General features: G+C 38.8%; 1 protein-coding gene across 1 annotated transcript; it reads left to right on the forward strand.

Annotated features, from left to right (window-relative positions):
- Positions 1-1,029: 1,029 nt before the first annotated feature.
- Positions 1,030-7,369, forward strand: blk (BLK proto-oncogene, Src family tyrosine kinase; the record flags this gene model as incomplete). Its single annotated transcript, XM_079215736.1, has 14 exons — positions 1,030-1,112; positions 1,411-1,497; positions 1,656-1,746; positions 1,908-1,938; positions 2,317-2,407; positions 2,497-2,595; positions 2,698-2,801; positions 2,911-3,060; positions 3,479-3,631; positions 3,733-3,912; positions 4,569-4,645; positions 5,429-5,579; positions 6,558-6,689; positions 6,843-7,369. 14 exons carry the CDS (start codon positions 1,030-1,032, stop codon positions 7,043-7,045), a joined length of 1,632 nt encoding a protein of 543 aa, XP_079071862.1. The 3' UTR covers positions 7,046-7,369.
- Between the last annotated feature and the right edge of the window lie 8,787 nt (positions 7,370-16,156).

Here is a 16,156-nt window from a genome sequence, read left to right on the forward strand (position 1 = left end):
AAATATGTAATGTGTCAATATGTAATTAAAAAAATATCACTGTTTCAAATAACATTATATTTATTTAGTTTGTTTACGATTGTAAACTTCCTTCTCTCTGTAATTTGATCTCGGTTGTGATGCATTTGTGAGTCTGAAGACAGAGGATGAATTGCATTCATCCACTTCATTCATTAACCACCTGAAGGTTTGATCAAAGTGACCAAATTGAAGTTTAATCTGCAGGTGAGGTGGTCTATGTACTGTTTTGTTAGAGGATCTGCTGCAGATGCGAGGGAGGGAAAAAAATAAACACACAAACCGTTATCTATTTACGGTAAACTCAATGCAGTCCTCCCAGGGGAGGCCCTGGTCTTCACTGAAAGAGAGACACAGAGAGAAAGAAAAGAAAGCAGAGAGGGGGAGCAAAAGAGAGAGAAAGAGAGAGAGACTTACAGATACAGACGAGCAAGTGAGAGTTGCAATTGGTTTTCAATAAGGAAATTAAAGACATTCTGCATCTGGAGGACTTTGGAAGACACCAGCCAGGGGACAAGTTCAAGGTATTTATCTGCTGTATGTTTATCTCACACTACAGAATGCTAACAATAGTGCAGGCAATGAACAACCATATCAAAAAGGTGTCAAATTTAGAATTAATCAACTGTTATAATGTTTCACATGGAAGAAAATAAAAATACTTGAAAAGGTTGAACCCATGGTAATCATAATAGAATAATCATGAGTGGACAAACACATATCATTAATCAAACAAGTAGTTATAAACTTATAAACGTTGTGATATCATACATGAAATACAGTTTAAACTGAAAAATACAATTCCTAGTGTGTGTGAAAAAAGTGTGCTGAAAGTATTCATATGTTAGGGAAATATTCCAAAGGTAAGTGAATATAAAGCGTATCACATGAAAATAGATATGGGATATAAAACACAACTCTTAAATAGAAATAAAGACTTCCACTTGTGATATACCGTCACAGTTTGAATGACACCTCATTGGATATTTTAAAAGCTCTTTGATTGCCACCATGACAGTTAATTTGTTTTACATTGCTGACCCTGTTGACATCAAAAGCCGTTCAATGAACAGCAACATCAAGACAGATAATGTGTGACTACAAGACCAAGCCTCACACAACTAAAAGTTGATTCAAATAATTCAGAAACAGCAATTGTAAGTGCACCATAAATTAAAAACATGGTGCGCTCACATTGATACAAATAGTTCATTGTACACTTCTGCAATAGCCTGTTACCAGTTATTTCTCTATTTTGAATTCTGACATGATCATATGACTGTCATAAACTGTACATGCGAATGATATCAGATGAAAACACGTTTTCCACTTCCTCTTATGAGAAGCAATTGGTTTTGAGCTCAATTGTGTCAAACTTAATTACTTTTTCAGCACTGGGCATGAACTCACACAGCGAGCCCGGCAGTGGGAGAAGAGGAGAAGGAAAACAGTTCCAATAAGACTCATCTGCTTTATCAGGTAAGAGCACAGCAATGAATATGCTGTAGCTGTCTGGAGGCTCGTAGCAGCCACCGGTGGTATTTGATCACTGTGCTGCATTGTATTGTTCTATTACATTGAGTAAATATAGTTACTAGCATGTAGTAAAACTGAAGAAGATTCTATTCTAAATGCAGGATGGGCTGTGCTTGCAGTGGCCAGAAACGAGTAAAAGATGACAAGTTATTCAAAGGAAACTTTGAGGCCTCCAACTCGTCGAATCACATAGTAAGAGAAGCTTTCCTAACTTGAACTAAAATGAAAGTATTGTAATTTACTGTGATTTGACATTAATCTATTTTACCTTGATGTATTTGCTAGTGTTTTTCATTGACTTACTTTACATTCTGAATATTACCTTTTTTTATATATAATTTTCTGTTCTTCAGGGACAAAGTGGAAACACCTATTTGGATAAAGGTAATCACTGAACACAAAGCATATAACACACTTTCTACCCAAAAATATCAGGTCTGCATTCATGCAGTCAACTGAGCAGAGAGACATTACTCGAGTCTGAGACGTCTACATTTAGAGATTGAAATCTCGGTTGCGTTTCCTCTGTTCTCTTCTGGGGGGAAAGATGAGATTGTAAACATTTTCATCTCAAAGACATGCACTGTAAAAACTATGCTGTACTGATGTTTGCGCTCTATGAAGGTCTATCAACCAAAACATTGGAATGCAACTGAAGAGGACAGTGTGTGGGAGTCTTGTTCTTTATTGCTAACCATACGTATTCTCCTACATACCTGAACATCAGATCACTTCCTCTAAATTAACTTTCTTTGTCTTTAGATGAAGTGTTTGTGGCACAACATGACTTCGAAGCGACCAATGACAGTGATCTACCTTTCAAAAAGGGAGACAAGCTTAAGGTGTTGCAAGAGTAAGTATAGCCTCGTCCTGCAGTCCCCAAAATGCAGCAGTGAAACAAATCACTGAGTAAGAAATGTAAATGATGTGCAATGTTTGTAGAAATGGAGAATGGTGGGTGGCTAAATCACTGGCGACTGGACAGGAGGGCTTAATACCATGCAATTATGTAGCCAGAGCAGATACACTGGAGGTGGAAAAGTGAGAGACTATTTCATACATACTACACAAATCATAATTTTCTAAAATGTTCAATACATTTGTGTAGGTGTTTAATTCATTTTGTGGTTACCTCCTCTGCAGATGGTTTTTCAGGGACATGAGTAGAAGAGAGACTGAACGACTGCTTTTAGCCCCTGGAAATAAACCGGGTACCTTTCTAATTCGAGAGAGTGAGACCTGTAAAGGTGACTGCCATCAGTCTCTTAGACCTTCAGCGGCAAATTGGAAAACAATGTGAATATGTCCATTATTAAAACAACCGGCAACTGTACGACCTGTTTGTTTCCCGGGTAGGCTCCTTCTCCCTGTCAGTCAGAGATAATGTACCGGAACAAGGAGATGTGGTAAAACACTACAAGATCCGCTGTTTGGATAAAGGTGGATACTACATCTCTCCTTCCAACCTGTTCCCATCCCTACAGGAGCTGGTCAAATACTACACTCGTGAGTAAAATACTGCGGCATTTAAAAAGAAGCAGATCTGCATATATATAGGTTTTTAAATGAAATGTATTAGGTACCTAATTAGTAATGATAAAACCTAACATCATCTGTTGATTTGCATTCACATTCGGTTCACTGCTGAGAATTACAATTATGCATCGGCTTTGAATTGAAGGGGGAAGTTAGACTCTTGTAATGCGTTGTGCATTTCCTGTGTGAGAGGAGTGATACTCTTTCCACCCCTGTGACTAAACCACAAGATAAGAAGGTTAAATATCTACAATGGCTGCTAATTCACAGCATCTTATAAAAAAGGAGTACATACAAGCTTTCTATAGATTATTTAAGGAAACAGGAGCGAAGAAAGTAGGACAAAAATATTGTTCATTACATTCGCATGGTTCTTGTTTGGGTGCAGGTACAGCAGACGGTTTGTGTCTGCGGCTGTATGCTCCTTGTAAGGAGAAGGCGCCCGAGCTGCCGTGGGCACAAGATGAATGGGAGATTCCCAGAGACACCCTGAAAATGGTGAAGAAACTGGGGGCTGGGCAGTTTGGAGAAGTGTGGATGGGTGAGAGAAAGTTAACAGTTCATCCTGTCATTGGCAACTTTTTAGAAGTCACGACGGTAGAGAACAATGAGTTAGGTCCCCTGTTTTAATTTCTACTGCAGGTTATTATAAGAACACCCAAAAGGTTGCTGTCAAGACCTTGAAGGAAGGAACGATGGAGCCTAAGGCCTTCCTGCAGGAGGCCAACCTGATGAAGCAGCTGCAGCATGAACGACTGGTGCGCCTCCACGCTGTGGTCACCAAGGAGCCCATTCTTATCGTCACTGAGTTCATGGTCAACGGTGAGACAACGAGTGAGAGGGGAAATTTCTTTAGGATTAAGTCTCTCCAATGAAGGGTGATGAATTGTGCTACAAATGTATGACGTGGTGATGGCGATGATAATCATATAAGAAGAATTCTAACATTAGAGGAACTGGGATCAGAGGAAATATTCGTAATTTTGATTGAAAATTGTTTTTACTTGTAATTGAGCATCATAATATTTGCAGTACTTAAAAGTGTGAAGCATATAATATTTAATTTATTAGACTGTCTATGAGACACTAAATAACATGAGGTATTGAATTAGATTAACTTTTGTTGTGGAGAAAACAAAAAGAAAAAAGCTATAGACACAAAAAATTACCTGAAAACCCCATCAATCTAAATGTAACATCAAAAGGCTTCACACATATAACATGAATTGTATCTGGCTGGTGTTTGCATAATTGTATATAAAAGCAATGACCGCACCCTAATCACTTCCTTATGTCACACTCAAATTGCAGCAGCATCACACATATGTTGCTTCCAGTTTAAGATGTTACATGTCTTTCTGTGTGACTTTTTTTGAGTTGTGAGTTTCTAAGAAACAACAATATGTCTTTTAAAAAGATGTCTTTAATTTATGATTCATGGTATGATAAAGTCATCCTTCTCCTTTTCTCATTTGCAGGATGTCTTCTGGACTTTCTGAAATCAGACAAAGGAAAAAATCTAAAGCTAAATAAACTGATAGACATGTCAGCGCAGGTTGGGACACTTGATTTTAATTGCACAATTTCAACAATATGATCTCTGTGAATGTGGAGAATTGTATATTGTATGCAGCCTTTTCATAACCCACACCTCTCAATGATACAATTAAAGCATTTCCAATGCTTTTTAATGTAGTTTTTAATTATATAAATGCAGGAACTTTGTTTTTCATTTTGCCTGGGAGGGCTTTTGTATTTTTAACTATTTTTTCACATTTTTAACTGTATTTTATTTTACTGCTGCTGTAATATTAGTATTTAATTCACAGATTTTTCCAGTCTCGGACAAAAATATAAACAGTAGCCTTCTCGCTGACCTCAAGTGCTATTAATACGCAAGCTTCTCTTTTGAATGTCTGTTATAGTACGGTGCTTTGACACCAGCTAGGATGTACACGTGGAAGATGCAGGCAGTAGCTGTGTGGTTTCTGTGGTGGAGCTTTTGCTCATCTGGCTTGAAAGCCTCATGCTACGTCAATTATTAACATCCGGACAGGAAATCGTGCTATTTTCTTTTTTTTCCATTTACAGTGAGCTCCCTCAGAACTCGTTTTGCCCTCCAAAAAAGCTTTTTGACTTCCTGAGAGTTGGCACATCCTGTTAAACCCTATTTGCTTCCATTAAAATACATGCAAACACAACTAGTCACACACATAGACACGTGTTGCTGCACAATTCTATTGACACACTAATAAACGGAAACCAACACATGCAGTTTGTGTGCAAAATCTCCAGAAGATTTCCCCTCAATATTTCTCTCTTCCACTCTGTACGACAGATAGCTGAAGGCATGGCGTACATTGAAATGAAGAACTACATCCACCGAGACGTGCGTGCAGCCAACATTCTGGTCAGTGACAGCCTGGACTGCAAGGTAGCAGACTTTGGCCTGGCCAGGATCATTGAGTCAGAATACACAGCTCAAGAAGGTGCAGTATGTGCAGTGTTTCCCCACTTAGGACAATAAATGCATCCAGTACTGAAGCCAAGAGTTTTAGAAGTACTGAGGTCACGAGCTTAAGCCCCCAATGCGCCCTTCACCACACTAGAGTTAGTCAGACACCGACAAAAAGGTTTCTCTTTTTGTATTGTATTTATAGAGCTTTGAGTAAATTGCACTTATTTTTGTAAAGTTATCCCTATCCCGGAACATGAAGGTATAAATTACATAACATTAATTTGTCAGACGGTTTTAGAGACTTACAATAAGGACCCTCGACTCCAAAGAAAATAGATTTAAGTGCTGGAAGGACATAGAGCTAAAAAGCCTCTTTTTTTTGTTGTTGCTATACGTAAAATATTGTTACGTTTTTTTAATGTTTTTTTTTCTAAACTGCCTGAAGAAAGGCCTTGAGTCTTAAAATACTTCAACAAGCCAACATGTGCAACCTTTTACTGTGGAATGTTAACCCTCCCCAGGTTGCTAAAACAATTCACCGAATAAAAATAGACCTTAGTGTCCTCAACAATGGCTGTGGATAAACTCTTCCATCACAGTATATGTAATTATATACCTTGATAGCAATGTACTGTATACGATGATACAGTAAATATTCAAGAAACAATTTTTATACATAGAGATGTTTCGAATGTCTGTTTTTTGGTAATCATTGACAGAAAAGCCCAAATACAACCAGAGATGATAAAGACATTTCCTCCTCTGAATAAATGTTACAGTACTATCTCTATCTGTATTTAAATTGTTATCATGTCCGAGTACATGTTGTCATATTACGGCACATAAAGAGGAATAAACACATACACACACACACACACACACACACACACACACACACACACACACACACACACACACACACGCACACTCAAACGCAAACCTACATATTCTCTACAGTTCAGCAAAACAATTTCTTCTGGGTTTTTTTTACCCTCTTTCTGGCTACCAGGCGCCAAATTTCCCATCAAATGGACGGCTCCAGAGGCCATAAATTATGGCACATTCAGCATCAAATCGGATGCGTGGTCCTTTGGAATCCTGCTCACAGAGATAGTCACCTATGGAAGAATACCCTACCCAGGTACGAGCAATACGATGTATTTCTCAAGAGAAAAATACAATTGTATTATATTGTTTAGGAATACAATGCCGCATTGTTACTTTACAGCTTAGGACATTACTAATATGATGACAAAAACAGTATAATATTCTAAATATTATTTTTCTTCATCAGGGATGACCAACCCAGAGGTGATCAGGAGCCTGGACAAGTTGTACAGGATGCCGTGTCCGGACGGCTGCCCCAAGGAACTCTATGAAATTATGCATATGTGCTGGAGGCAGAAGTCTGAGGACCGACCGACTTTTGAATTTCTGCAGAATATTCTCAACGACTTCTTTATCGCCACGGAGGGACAATATGAGATGCAGCCGTGATGAAATAAAAGGTTTCCTGTTGATAATCAGAGGACAGCTAAATATTCTAAATAGAGAGGTGGGATTTGAAGATAACAAATGGACACATATTTTAAGCCTTCCTTTTGACTGAATGTAAAAGCTATTCGTGGCTTTTTCTGTCCCTAACAGCTAAGAACATCTGAAAAATGTTAAAGTCTGAAATAATTCCGTTCTGATCAGGACTGATGTACGATGGTATGGAACATAGAAATACAATTTCTGTACATGCATGATGTAAAACAGCCTTTGGACCCGAGGAAGTCAAGTCGACACAGGTGAAGTTACAGATGAAACATTTGCTTGGTACAGAAACAAGCAGCCTGAGATTATATGCACAATATTTTGCACTTTTTTAAAATTCCTTTAGTGATCCAGTGGATACATAAAAAAGAAAGAGGCTTTTTCATGAGAATTTATACATGTTCTTTGTAAATAAAACATATTTACATTACTCCATTACATTACTTTGGTTTGTTATTGTATTTCATTCCTCTTAGTTTAATTAAAGTGCTTTAGAACATTTTACACATGTATTTCCAATCACAGTTTTAGAGATTACAATAACTCTTTACTGAACTACTCTATCATGCACTTAAGTATACGCTTAATATAAAAGCTTTACAGAGAAATGTTTGAAGGCTTATTCTTTTTTTTAACAGTGTGACATTATAAAGAAGACACAGGATGTCCCATACAATGCCAATAACCACTCATGCAAACATAATGAATGTCTGGTATTTTAATTTTAGTTTAACTTGTGTTGGAAACTTTGTAAATGGAGAAAAATGCAAGTGTTGGGTTATAAGAACTCAAAGGTATAACACTAACTTTATGACAAGTTTGTGCGAGAGACGAGTGCTGCCTCAAGGAAGCCATTAACAGCAACGGACTCTAAATTACGGTGGTTTTGATCCTGTAACCATCTGTTGGGGCCCCGGACAGTCTCTTGAAGATAAGACATAAGTGGAATGGCTGCAGCAGCCAGAAGTAAAACCCTGCCACTTCCTGAGTGGACAGGAAACAGGAAGTGTGAGTCAGCATTCCTTGAATGCCACATAAAACACCCTCACATGCCACATTGGTTGAGGTCTTCACATTTCTTTGTAAAAACATCTGTTTGGTATTTGGTGGTTGAGAAACAGACTTTTTTTTAATCTAATATAATATCTACTGCAAATAAGACAAGGAAAATAATATTATAAATACTCACCAACTCTCATTAATCAAAAGTAACACACAAGATGCACCATCATCACGGTAAGTGTTGTCTGTCATACATCCAGAAATATTATTACTTATACTAATTATCATGACGCAGTGATGTCATATTCATGCAACACTGGCCAGCTGGAACAGTCTGTAACAGAAATATTTTTACATGAATGAGTTAAAGGCTTTTACAAATTATACATAAACATTGGAGAGTTTCCAACTGATACAATAGGAGAGCTCTGAATCAGCAGCATCAATTTCAAAAATTGCATGCAAGCATCATCTAGCTGCCACATTGGCAGTTTATTTATTATCAATCTTTCTTATTAATGCAAGAAAAGACGGTTTAATGGCAGTTTGAGCTGTTTAACATCTGCAGTGTCTTGGATGTTTAACATCATTAATTATGGAAATTAACAATTCCTCTTAGTCATGTGGTTACTTTTATTTTGCTGATAAATAAAACAATATAAATGCATACCATGAGTAAAAGAAAGTGTGGAATTTGAAATGTAGAAAGTTAGTTATTGCTATACTCTCGTTAACCTGCAGAGGTCAGTGTCACATAGTTTAACATGGTGTACTCTGCAGTGAACTCCTAAGAGATAGTTGTGCCACTAAAGATGTATAAAGTCAGTAGAATTCTGGTCAGTTCTTTATTTCATTCAAAACAATATGTAAAAGACAATTCAACTTATATGTCAGCACTGTGTCTCATATTTTTGTATCATGTTTTGTGTATTTTTATTATGCATGTCTATGACAGGAAATGAGGAGAGAGAGAGACGCATGTCATGGAATGACATCCAAAAAAGCCACCCAGTCAGATGAAAACTATTTTCCTTAAATGCAGTGTTTTCATTGACTTCTGATGATGCAACATACAGCAGGGAAATGCATCCTTAAAACATACCGCACTTCCTCAAACTAGCTATATTTCTTGGTCTATGGTCACAAATTCCTCATACATCGTAATTGGGTCGACTATCAAACTGTCCGCTGTGCTAAAAGTGTTCAACTGTGTACAACCTCACATATCCCATCCTGCATAGTGCACACACTGATCCAATCACAGCTAGCTACTGTGAGTCTGTATTTGTCTGACTGGGTTTCTTTGTATGTAAAAGCACAAGAGTTGTTTGGGGCTGGAAGACGTTTAAGGTGAGCAGATGATCTTAAATAAAAAATGCTGTGTGATTGATAAGCAGCCTCACCTTGAAATGAGCCATGATGTTAATACACGATGACAAGACATTGGGGTAGAGGTTGGGCAGGCCAAATCACCCTCTCCCCTCCTTCTGTTCGTCACTGCTGCCCGAGAGGAATAATGACGGGAAACGGCGGCTCATACATAGATTGATGAGTGATCTCTTCAGAAGGCAACACGTCATTAGCCTCCTCTGAGGGTAACCCGGCGCCGTCCTCTGGGATAAAGACGAGCACATCAAGAGATGTGCTTTCATCTTCCAATAACGCTACTGTTCAATTGGGTTGATGCTCCTCATAAACATGTTTTCACTCCTGGGCTTTGAAGTCATTATGTTAATTGCGTCCATCAATCAAAAGTGTCTTGTCCAGTTGCGAGGGCTCTTGAAATGATGACATACGATGCATTCGAAACAATTTGCAAAATGAGCATTTGTAACATAACACAAAGAGATGGATTTTAAGAGGGAAACTAGGGCTTGTAAACTCATGTAGAAAACTTTGAATTCCCAGATTTCATTTATTACTTGTAGTCTTGTGTAAACACAATTAAATAACCTGTTCTCTGACTTAAACTAAGGGAAAAGAGCTAAACTTACTTTGCAAAAATACCCAACTTTGTAGACTCAGTTGCACTAAATATAACTTTTTTTTTCATAACTTTTAAAATTGACAAACAATTAAAACAAATCGTATTTGTACACCTCATGTGTGAAGACTATATAGCTACAAACATGAAAATAGCTCTTTGGAGCACTACACTTTGCTCTCTCCAACGCTACTCAGTAGTGAGCGCTCAATGCTGAACATAAAAGAAAATGATGAAGAGGGCACTCTTTACTTAATGTTATTATTATACTTTGCACAGAGATATACAATAGGCTGATTTCTCTTATTTTCTCACCAAAATGAAGTCTTGTGGAAGCCATTCGTGCAAATGGAATTTACTTTGGCGAAGCCAAAACTAAAGCACACACAGGCGTAATTTATGGAGACCTAGTTCCTTTTTGTCAGGCTGATTGGGAAAGATTTAGGAAACCATCTGCTAGATTGATATTTTCTCATATATACGAGTCTATGCCAATTCATTTACTGTCGGAAGCCATAAAGCGATGAGGTAGCTGGAACCACCCCCTCAAATGTATCTGGTAATGGACCACTGTGGTTGTGCTCAATGATAAACCAAGGGCACCAGTAACTACGAGGAAATGTAATTATATGTGCGCTGGTGCAGTAAAACGTACTGAAGGATACCACTGGCCTACACTAGGTGGGCTGAAATGTAACCATTTAATAGTCTCTTAGACGTTCTGTCTCCACTGTTAAGTCTTTGCGGACGAAATGATTTGATTGTTTGAAGAGAATATGAAGTATCAGACTAATAAAGGAATTCTGGTATTAGTGTGAGCATATACCGCTCAGCTAAATCAACTTTATACAACCACATAAACCTTTCACTGGACAAAACACTCACATTTCACACATCTGCAGACATACATAACATCTGGTATGTTGTGTCATGGACATACGAGTCTATAGTAAAGTCACCGACAAAACACATCATCATCCCTGATCAGTATGCAGCGCCGCGCTCCAGCCCATTTTAAAGAGCCCTGCTGGCACAATATCCCTTCACCCAGCAGTTTGTGTACCAAATGTCAATGTAAATGTCCATGTGTGTGGCTTTGACCTTCGGTGGCTGTCTCTCCCGCTATGCTTTCTCTCTGCTTGTTTTTACATCCAGTGTCATAAAGAGAAGAATACGTTGTAAATGTGGAGTTGAGATATTTTGACAATGTGATCTGGAAATGTTAAATGATTTACATTTTGTAAACTTTGTTTCATTCTTATTTTTGTCTTCTTTTAAGCTGCTCATTACATCGTTCTGAGTATATATGGCCTCCACGTATGGCCTCCACTCAGCTCTCAACATGATGACGGCTTAGCCTGCAGCTAGCAGCTAATAATAGTAATGTTACTAACATTAGTAATGTTGCTAACATTGGTAATGTTGGGGACACTTCCAGGAGACATTACTCTACTATATATGTCCATTGCAAATAGTTGTATGCTGCTATAAAAATGTCCTGCCTATCATATGGAGAGCCTTTAAAGCATACTCTATGCGTCTATCCTGGCATGCCATTTTACTTATAACTAATACCGAACTTCTTTATCTGTGAGCCAGAAAACCTTTTGGACTTTGGAAAGTGTCATGGTGGGGCGACTGTGGCTCAGTGATAGAGCAGGGTTGTTCTTCAATCAGAGGATCGGCGGTTAGATCCCTGGCTCGACCATGTTGATGTGTCCTTGGGCAAGACACCTAGCTTCAAATTATTCCTGCAGAATGGTGAGATAGTCCTGAAGGGTGGCAACTTGGATGGTATCCCCTGCCATTGGTATATGCATTGGTGAATGATGACATGTAGTGTTAAATAGTACAGTGTACAAGTCCATTAACCATCCTGCAAAATGATTCAAATCTTATTCTGTAACTTCCTACTAAATTCACTATAAATAGTCTCAGTCTGCAGTCACTTAAATCTCTGCCTTATTGCTACGTTCTTATTACTTATACAGTTATTTTACTGGGCACTGAACACCAAGCAATTTTACATTTTGGGTCTCTCCTCCTGTCAGGTGAAGTTATTTTTAGTAGTTTTAACCTTTCCCCTTGTTAGAACGTTTGTTAAATGAAATGATGACTCAGGAACTCTGAGAAAAATGTGATGTAAAGCAGGGGAGCAGGGATGAATAGGGTTCAAACCCCCAGAAGAGGCTTGAAGGTGACCCCTCTCTTTCAAAAGGTCTCCTGCACTTTTACTTGCATAATTTATTCATTAAAGACAAGCTCTAAGACACCTGCAGGAAATCATTCTCATGTTCCAGTGTTTGAGATTAATCTGCCCCCGCCTGTAATAGGAAGGTGACTCCTTCGTTAATGTCACATTGTGTGTCTTTCACATGTTTTCAAACACACTAAATCGCTATATATGATATATGTTAAAATAACTGATATAGCCAACACTGGTAAATCAACACCTTAACATACACCCCCACTTACAATACATGCCTCTGATGCTGAGGTGATGGCAAACTCTTATCATGATAAAACTCCACCATGTCTACTTTTAAAGTACTTGACAGCAACAAGATTTACATCGATAAACAGCTGGCCTTTCTCTGTGAAACACAAAATGTACTGCAAAAGCAGCAGATAACTGAATCTGAATGCCATATCAATTCTGATTAGTAAGAGAAGAGACAGTTCAGCGTTTCCCTTTCTTGCAGGACATCGTTTTATAATACAACAGTCAATTATAAATAAATGCTCTGTTTCAATATTCCAAAACCTGCATGGTGTATGAGTTTCCAGGGGTGTAACTCTGATACGGTATCACACAAATAATCAGTCACAAATGGTGTTTCCCCCACAGACAGTGAAAACTTTTGGTTGTTTTTGCACAGCGCCTGAATTTAATCAGCATAACTCTGTGTTTTACCCAAATTACACACAACATGAACGAATACTCTCCCTTAATGCACTAAACAGCTGAGCAAGCAAAATAAACAACTCAACTCAAAATTAGAGCATGAATTGAAGTGCAGGATGTGTTGAGTGCTGCTGTGCAAAACCAAAAAGCCATAATCCTGAGTGCTGCTTGTATAGATCGCTTTGCCTCCATTGTGAGCCATTCATTAAATTCCTTAAAGCGCCCTTTCCAGTGGGATTGACTTCTTTTTTTTTTGCGTTCTAACATTGTCTTGTTTCTTTCATTGTTGCTATACATCATTCCCAATGATCATCTACCACTTGTAAAAAAAAATATAAATACAAAAATACTTAAGAGGTACCTGTTGAAACGCAGCCTCTAATTCCCACTTAATTATATTGACTAGCAGCTCTTTCTTCTGACTGCTTTTTGATTACTGTGGACTCTGATGTAACGGCAGAGAAAGCTATCTTATGGCTGAAAGATTTATGTTTGATTAAGAGAAGTATTTGTGGTGGAATTTTGTGGTGGAAGTTTAATTTGAATAAAGAGGAGTCTTCACAAAGGAAAGTTTGTCTTTGTGGTTTTTAATATACTTCTGCGCAGAAGGACTGAAGCCGAACAGTCAAATGCAAACTGCCCCGAGATCGGAGACGTGTGCCACTTCTCCGGGGTCTTTATAGGCCTTTTCATCAGATGGTTTCAGAGACGATTTACGACACACACATGATATCATACAATTAGACCATACACTAAAAGGGTATCTGACGGATGCTTTGTAGACGGGGGCCTTTCCAAGTGGGGCACTTTTGGTATCAGAAAGCAGCAAAGTTTGATGGATTGCTCGGCTGGTCCGTATTTTAATCTCACATCCTTGCATCACTGAATATATGCTTTGTGGAAATCAAATATATTAACATGATAAATGAATAAACCCTTGTCTAACGAACACAGTAAACATCTAAGTCAGTACAGATATTTGTTATAAGTGAATACAGGCTCTGTTATGTCAGGATTCTCAGCAAGAGAGGTTAATTGCGTCCAAAGGCCAAAAAGGGTGATAAGTCATACAAGTTCATACTTTGTGTCACCCTCTCCGGACACAACGATCATGGCCCAGGTGCAACCAGACAGTAGAGTGATTCAATCATGTTTTCCCTTGAGTCTGGTAAAGATAGTGGGTCATTCAAGGTAACAGACAAGTCTAGGCTAACTTGTTTCCTTCACAGTATGAAGCAGAAAGATGCTCCCCTATTCCTGCTCTTGGTGTTCCTCAATATGTTGATTCATGTAAAACAATGAATACGTTGTTTGTTGCCTTTTTCCAGTGATATAGTAGATGATCTTGATTGATGGAGTCGTTTTTGACTTGATAAAAGCTTTTTATAGTTTGCTTTCCAACAAGTCAGTATACGACACATTTACATCCTCTAATACTATTCCATGGAGAACCAGTGATTAAAGTATTACAAGAAATGCTGCCCAGACTTTGCATACACTTTCGCTTATGTTACTGCTAAAGATTTTGGGACTAGAGCTACATCACTCTGTGGTGTGTTGGCCTAATTTGCGATCCCAGGATGGCTAACATCTTACAGGACTCAAAAGAGACCGCAAGAGGATTTATTTGGGGCGGTCAGCCAAGAACCCTCTCTCATCTGAAAATCTGCATAATTTACTTGAAAGAATGACGTTGTTGTAGACTGAAGCACAAATCACTCGTCACTGCATACTTATTTGTTATAATTATTTTATCCTGAGTTTGATTATTTTGTAATTAACTGAAAACCTCTAAACTGCAAAATGGCATTTACATCAAGACAATTAGAATGGATTGTATATTACAGAGGAACTCAATAAATAACTGGATGGAGGATACAACTTGCTTAATACACAAGGTGAAAAGAAAGTTTTTCAATGGAGCCTCATCCTCACAATGTAACCTCTAGCATAAACAGATTTATTGACATCATGGAAGAAAACAAACCATGACAACGCCACACAGACGGGAAACAATCTTTTCTTGACCAGCAAAAGGTTTTGAGTAGTTAACAGACAAAGAACACCTCTGTCTTCTGAGTTACTTTGCTTCTTTTTTTTTAAATTAAAGTCATATCATATTTCCATGATGGGATTCACATATCCACTCATCTTCTGATTCATATAATTCTCCCAAAAGTCTCCAACACATTTGATGACTTCTACGTTGTGCCATTAATAGACCGCAGCAGCCTGCATGTCAGATTCCCCATAGACAAGCACTCTGATGTGAATCGCTTGTCCCGTGAGGCAATGCACTCAGCTTATCAACATGATTCATCTTCTTGATAACAAACATGGTGTCTCAGAAAGGAGGGGGGGAGGGTTGCGCAATGTGTGATGGGTGAGAAGCACCGCCACCTGCTGCAGCTGGGGTTGTATACACAACACAGGCGGAACATGGGCTTAATAGAACACACTACATGCTCATTACATTTCTCACCACAAGTTAAATGAAGTGGAGCAACACCACTATTCTATGTTTAATGGTCTTTGCTGGAAGCAATATAAAACTCTCTGTCTCCGGGGGAATGCCCCTCAAATGTCGCGATACATATTAGCTTCTGGTATCGCAAGTGGAACATTATTAAAGCAGCTGCATTCGAGGTTAGGCGCACGTGTCGCTGCTGCTGACACGTGGGACATGAATCACGGAATGCTGCTGCGCGTGCACTCGAGGTGAAAGGCAAAGTGTTAGAAACCTGAGGGTCTGGTGGGCTGCTTTTGGGAGGAGGGCTTTACCGAGAAAAAAAAAGAAAAAAAAGGACTTACCCACCCCGCGTGCGTGAATTAAACAGCCGTAAACACCGAGTTGCGGAGCACGAGGGCAGTCAGAAAACCTAGGCGCTGTCCGTGGTGCTGGATCGCCCCCCTCGGTCTGTGAGGGGACCGACGAGCCTGTGAGCGTCATTTTATCAACGACCTGTTCATACCTGAGCTCTCCGTGCACCCTTGGGCGATGGATGTCTCCAGTTTTCAGACAGCACATTTAACTCGGGACACAAGGATGAGGGACTTGGATTTAAACCCTAAATGAAGAATCCGCCTGCAGGCTCGACAAAATGTGTGTGAGGACATCGTTTGTCACATACTTTCACTGGTTATCTACTTACTGACCAGCTCGAGTCCGATTCAGCCA

Source organism: Taurulus bubalis (genome assembly GCF_910589615.1).
Source record: "Taurulus bubalis genome assembly, chromosome: 3".
NCBI classification, from domain to species: domain Eukaryota; kingdom Metazoa; phylum Chordata; class Actinopteri; order Perciformes; family Cottidae; genus Taurulus; species Taurulus bubalis.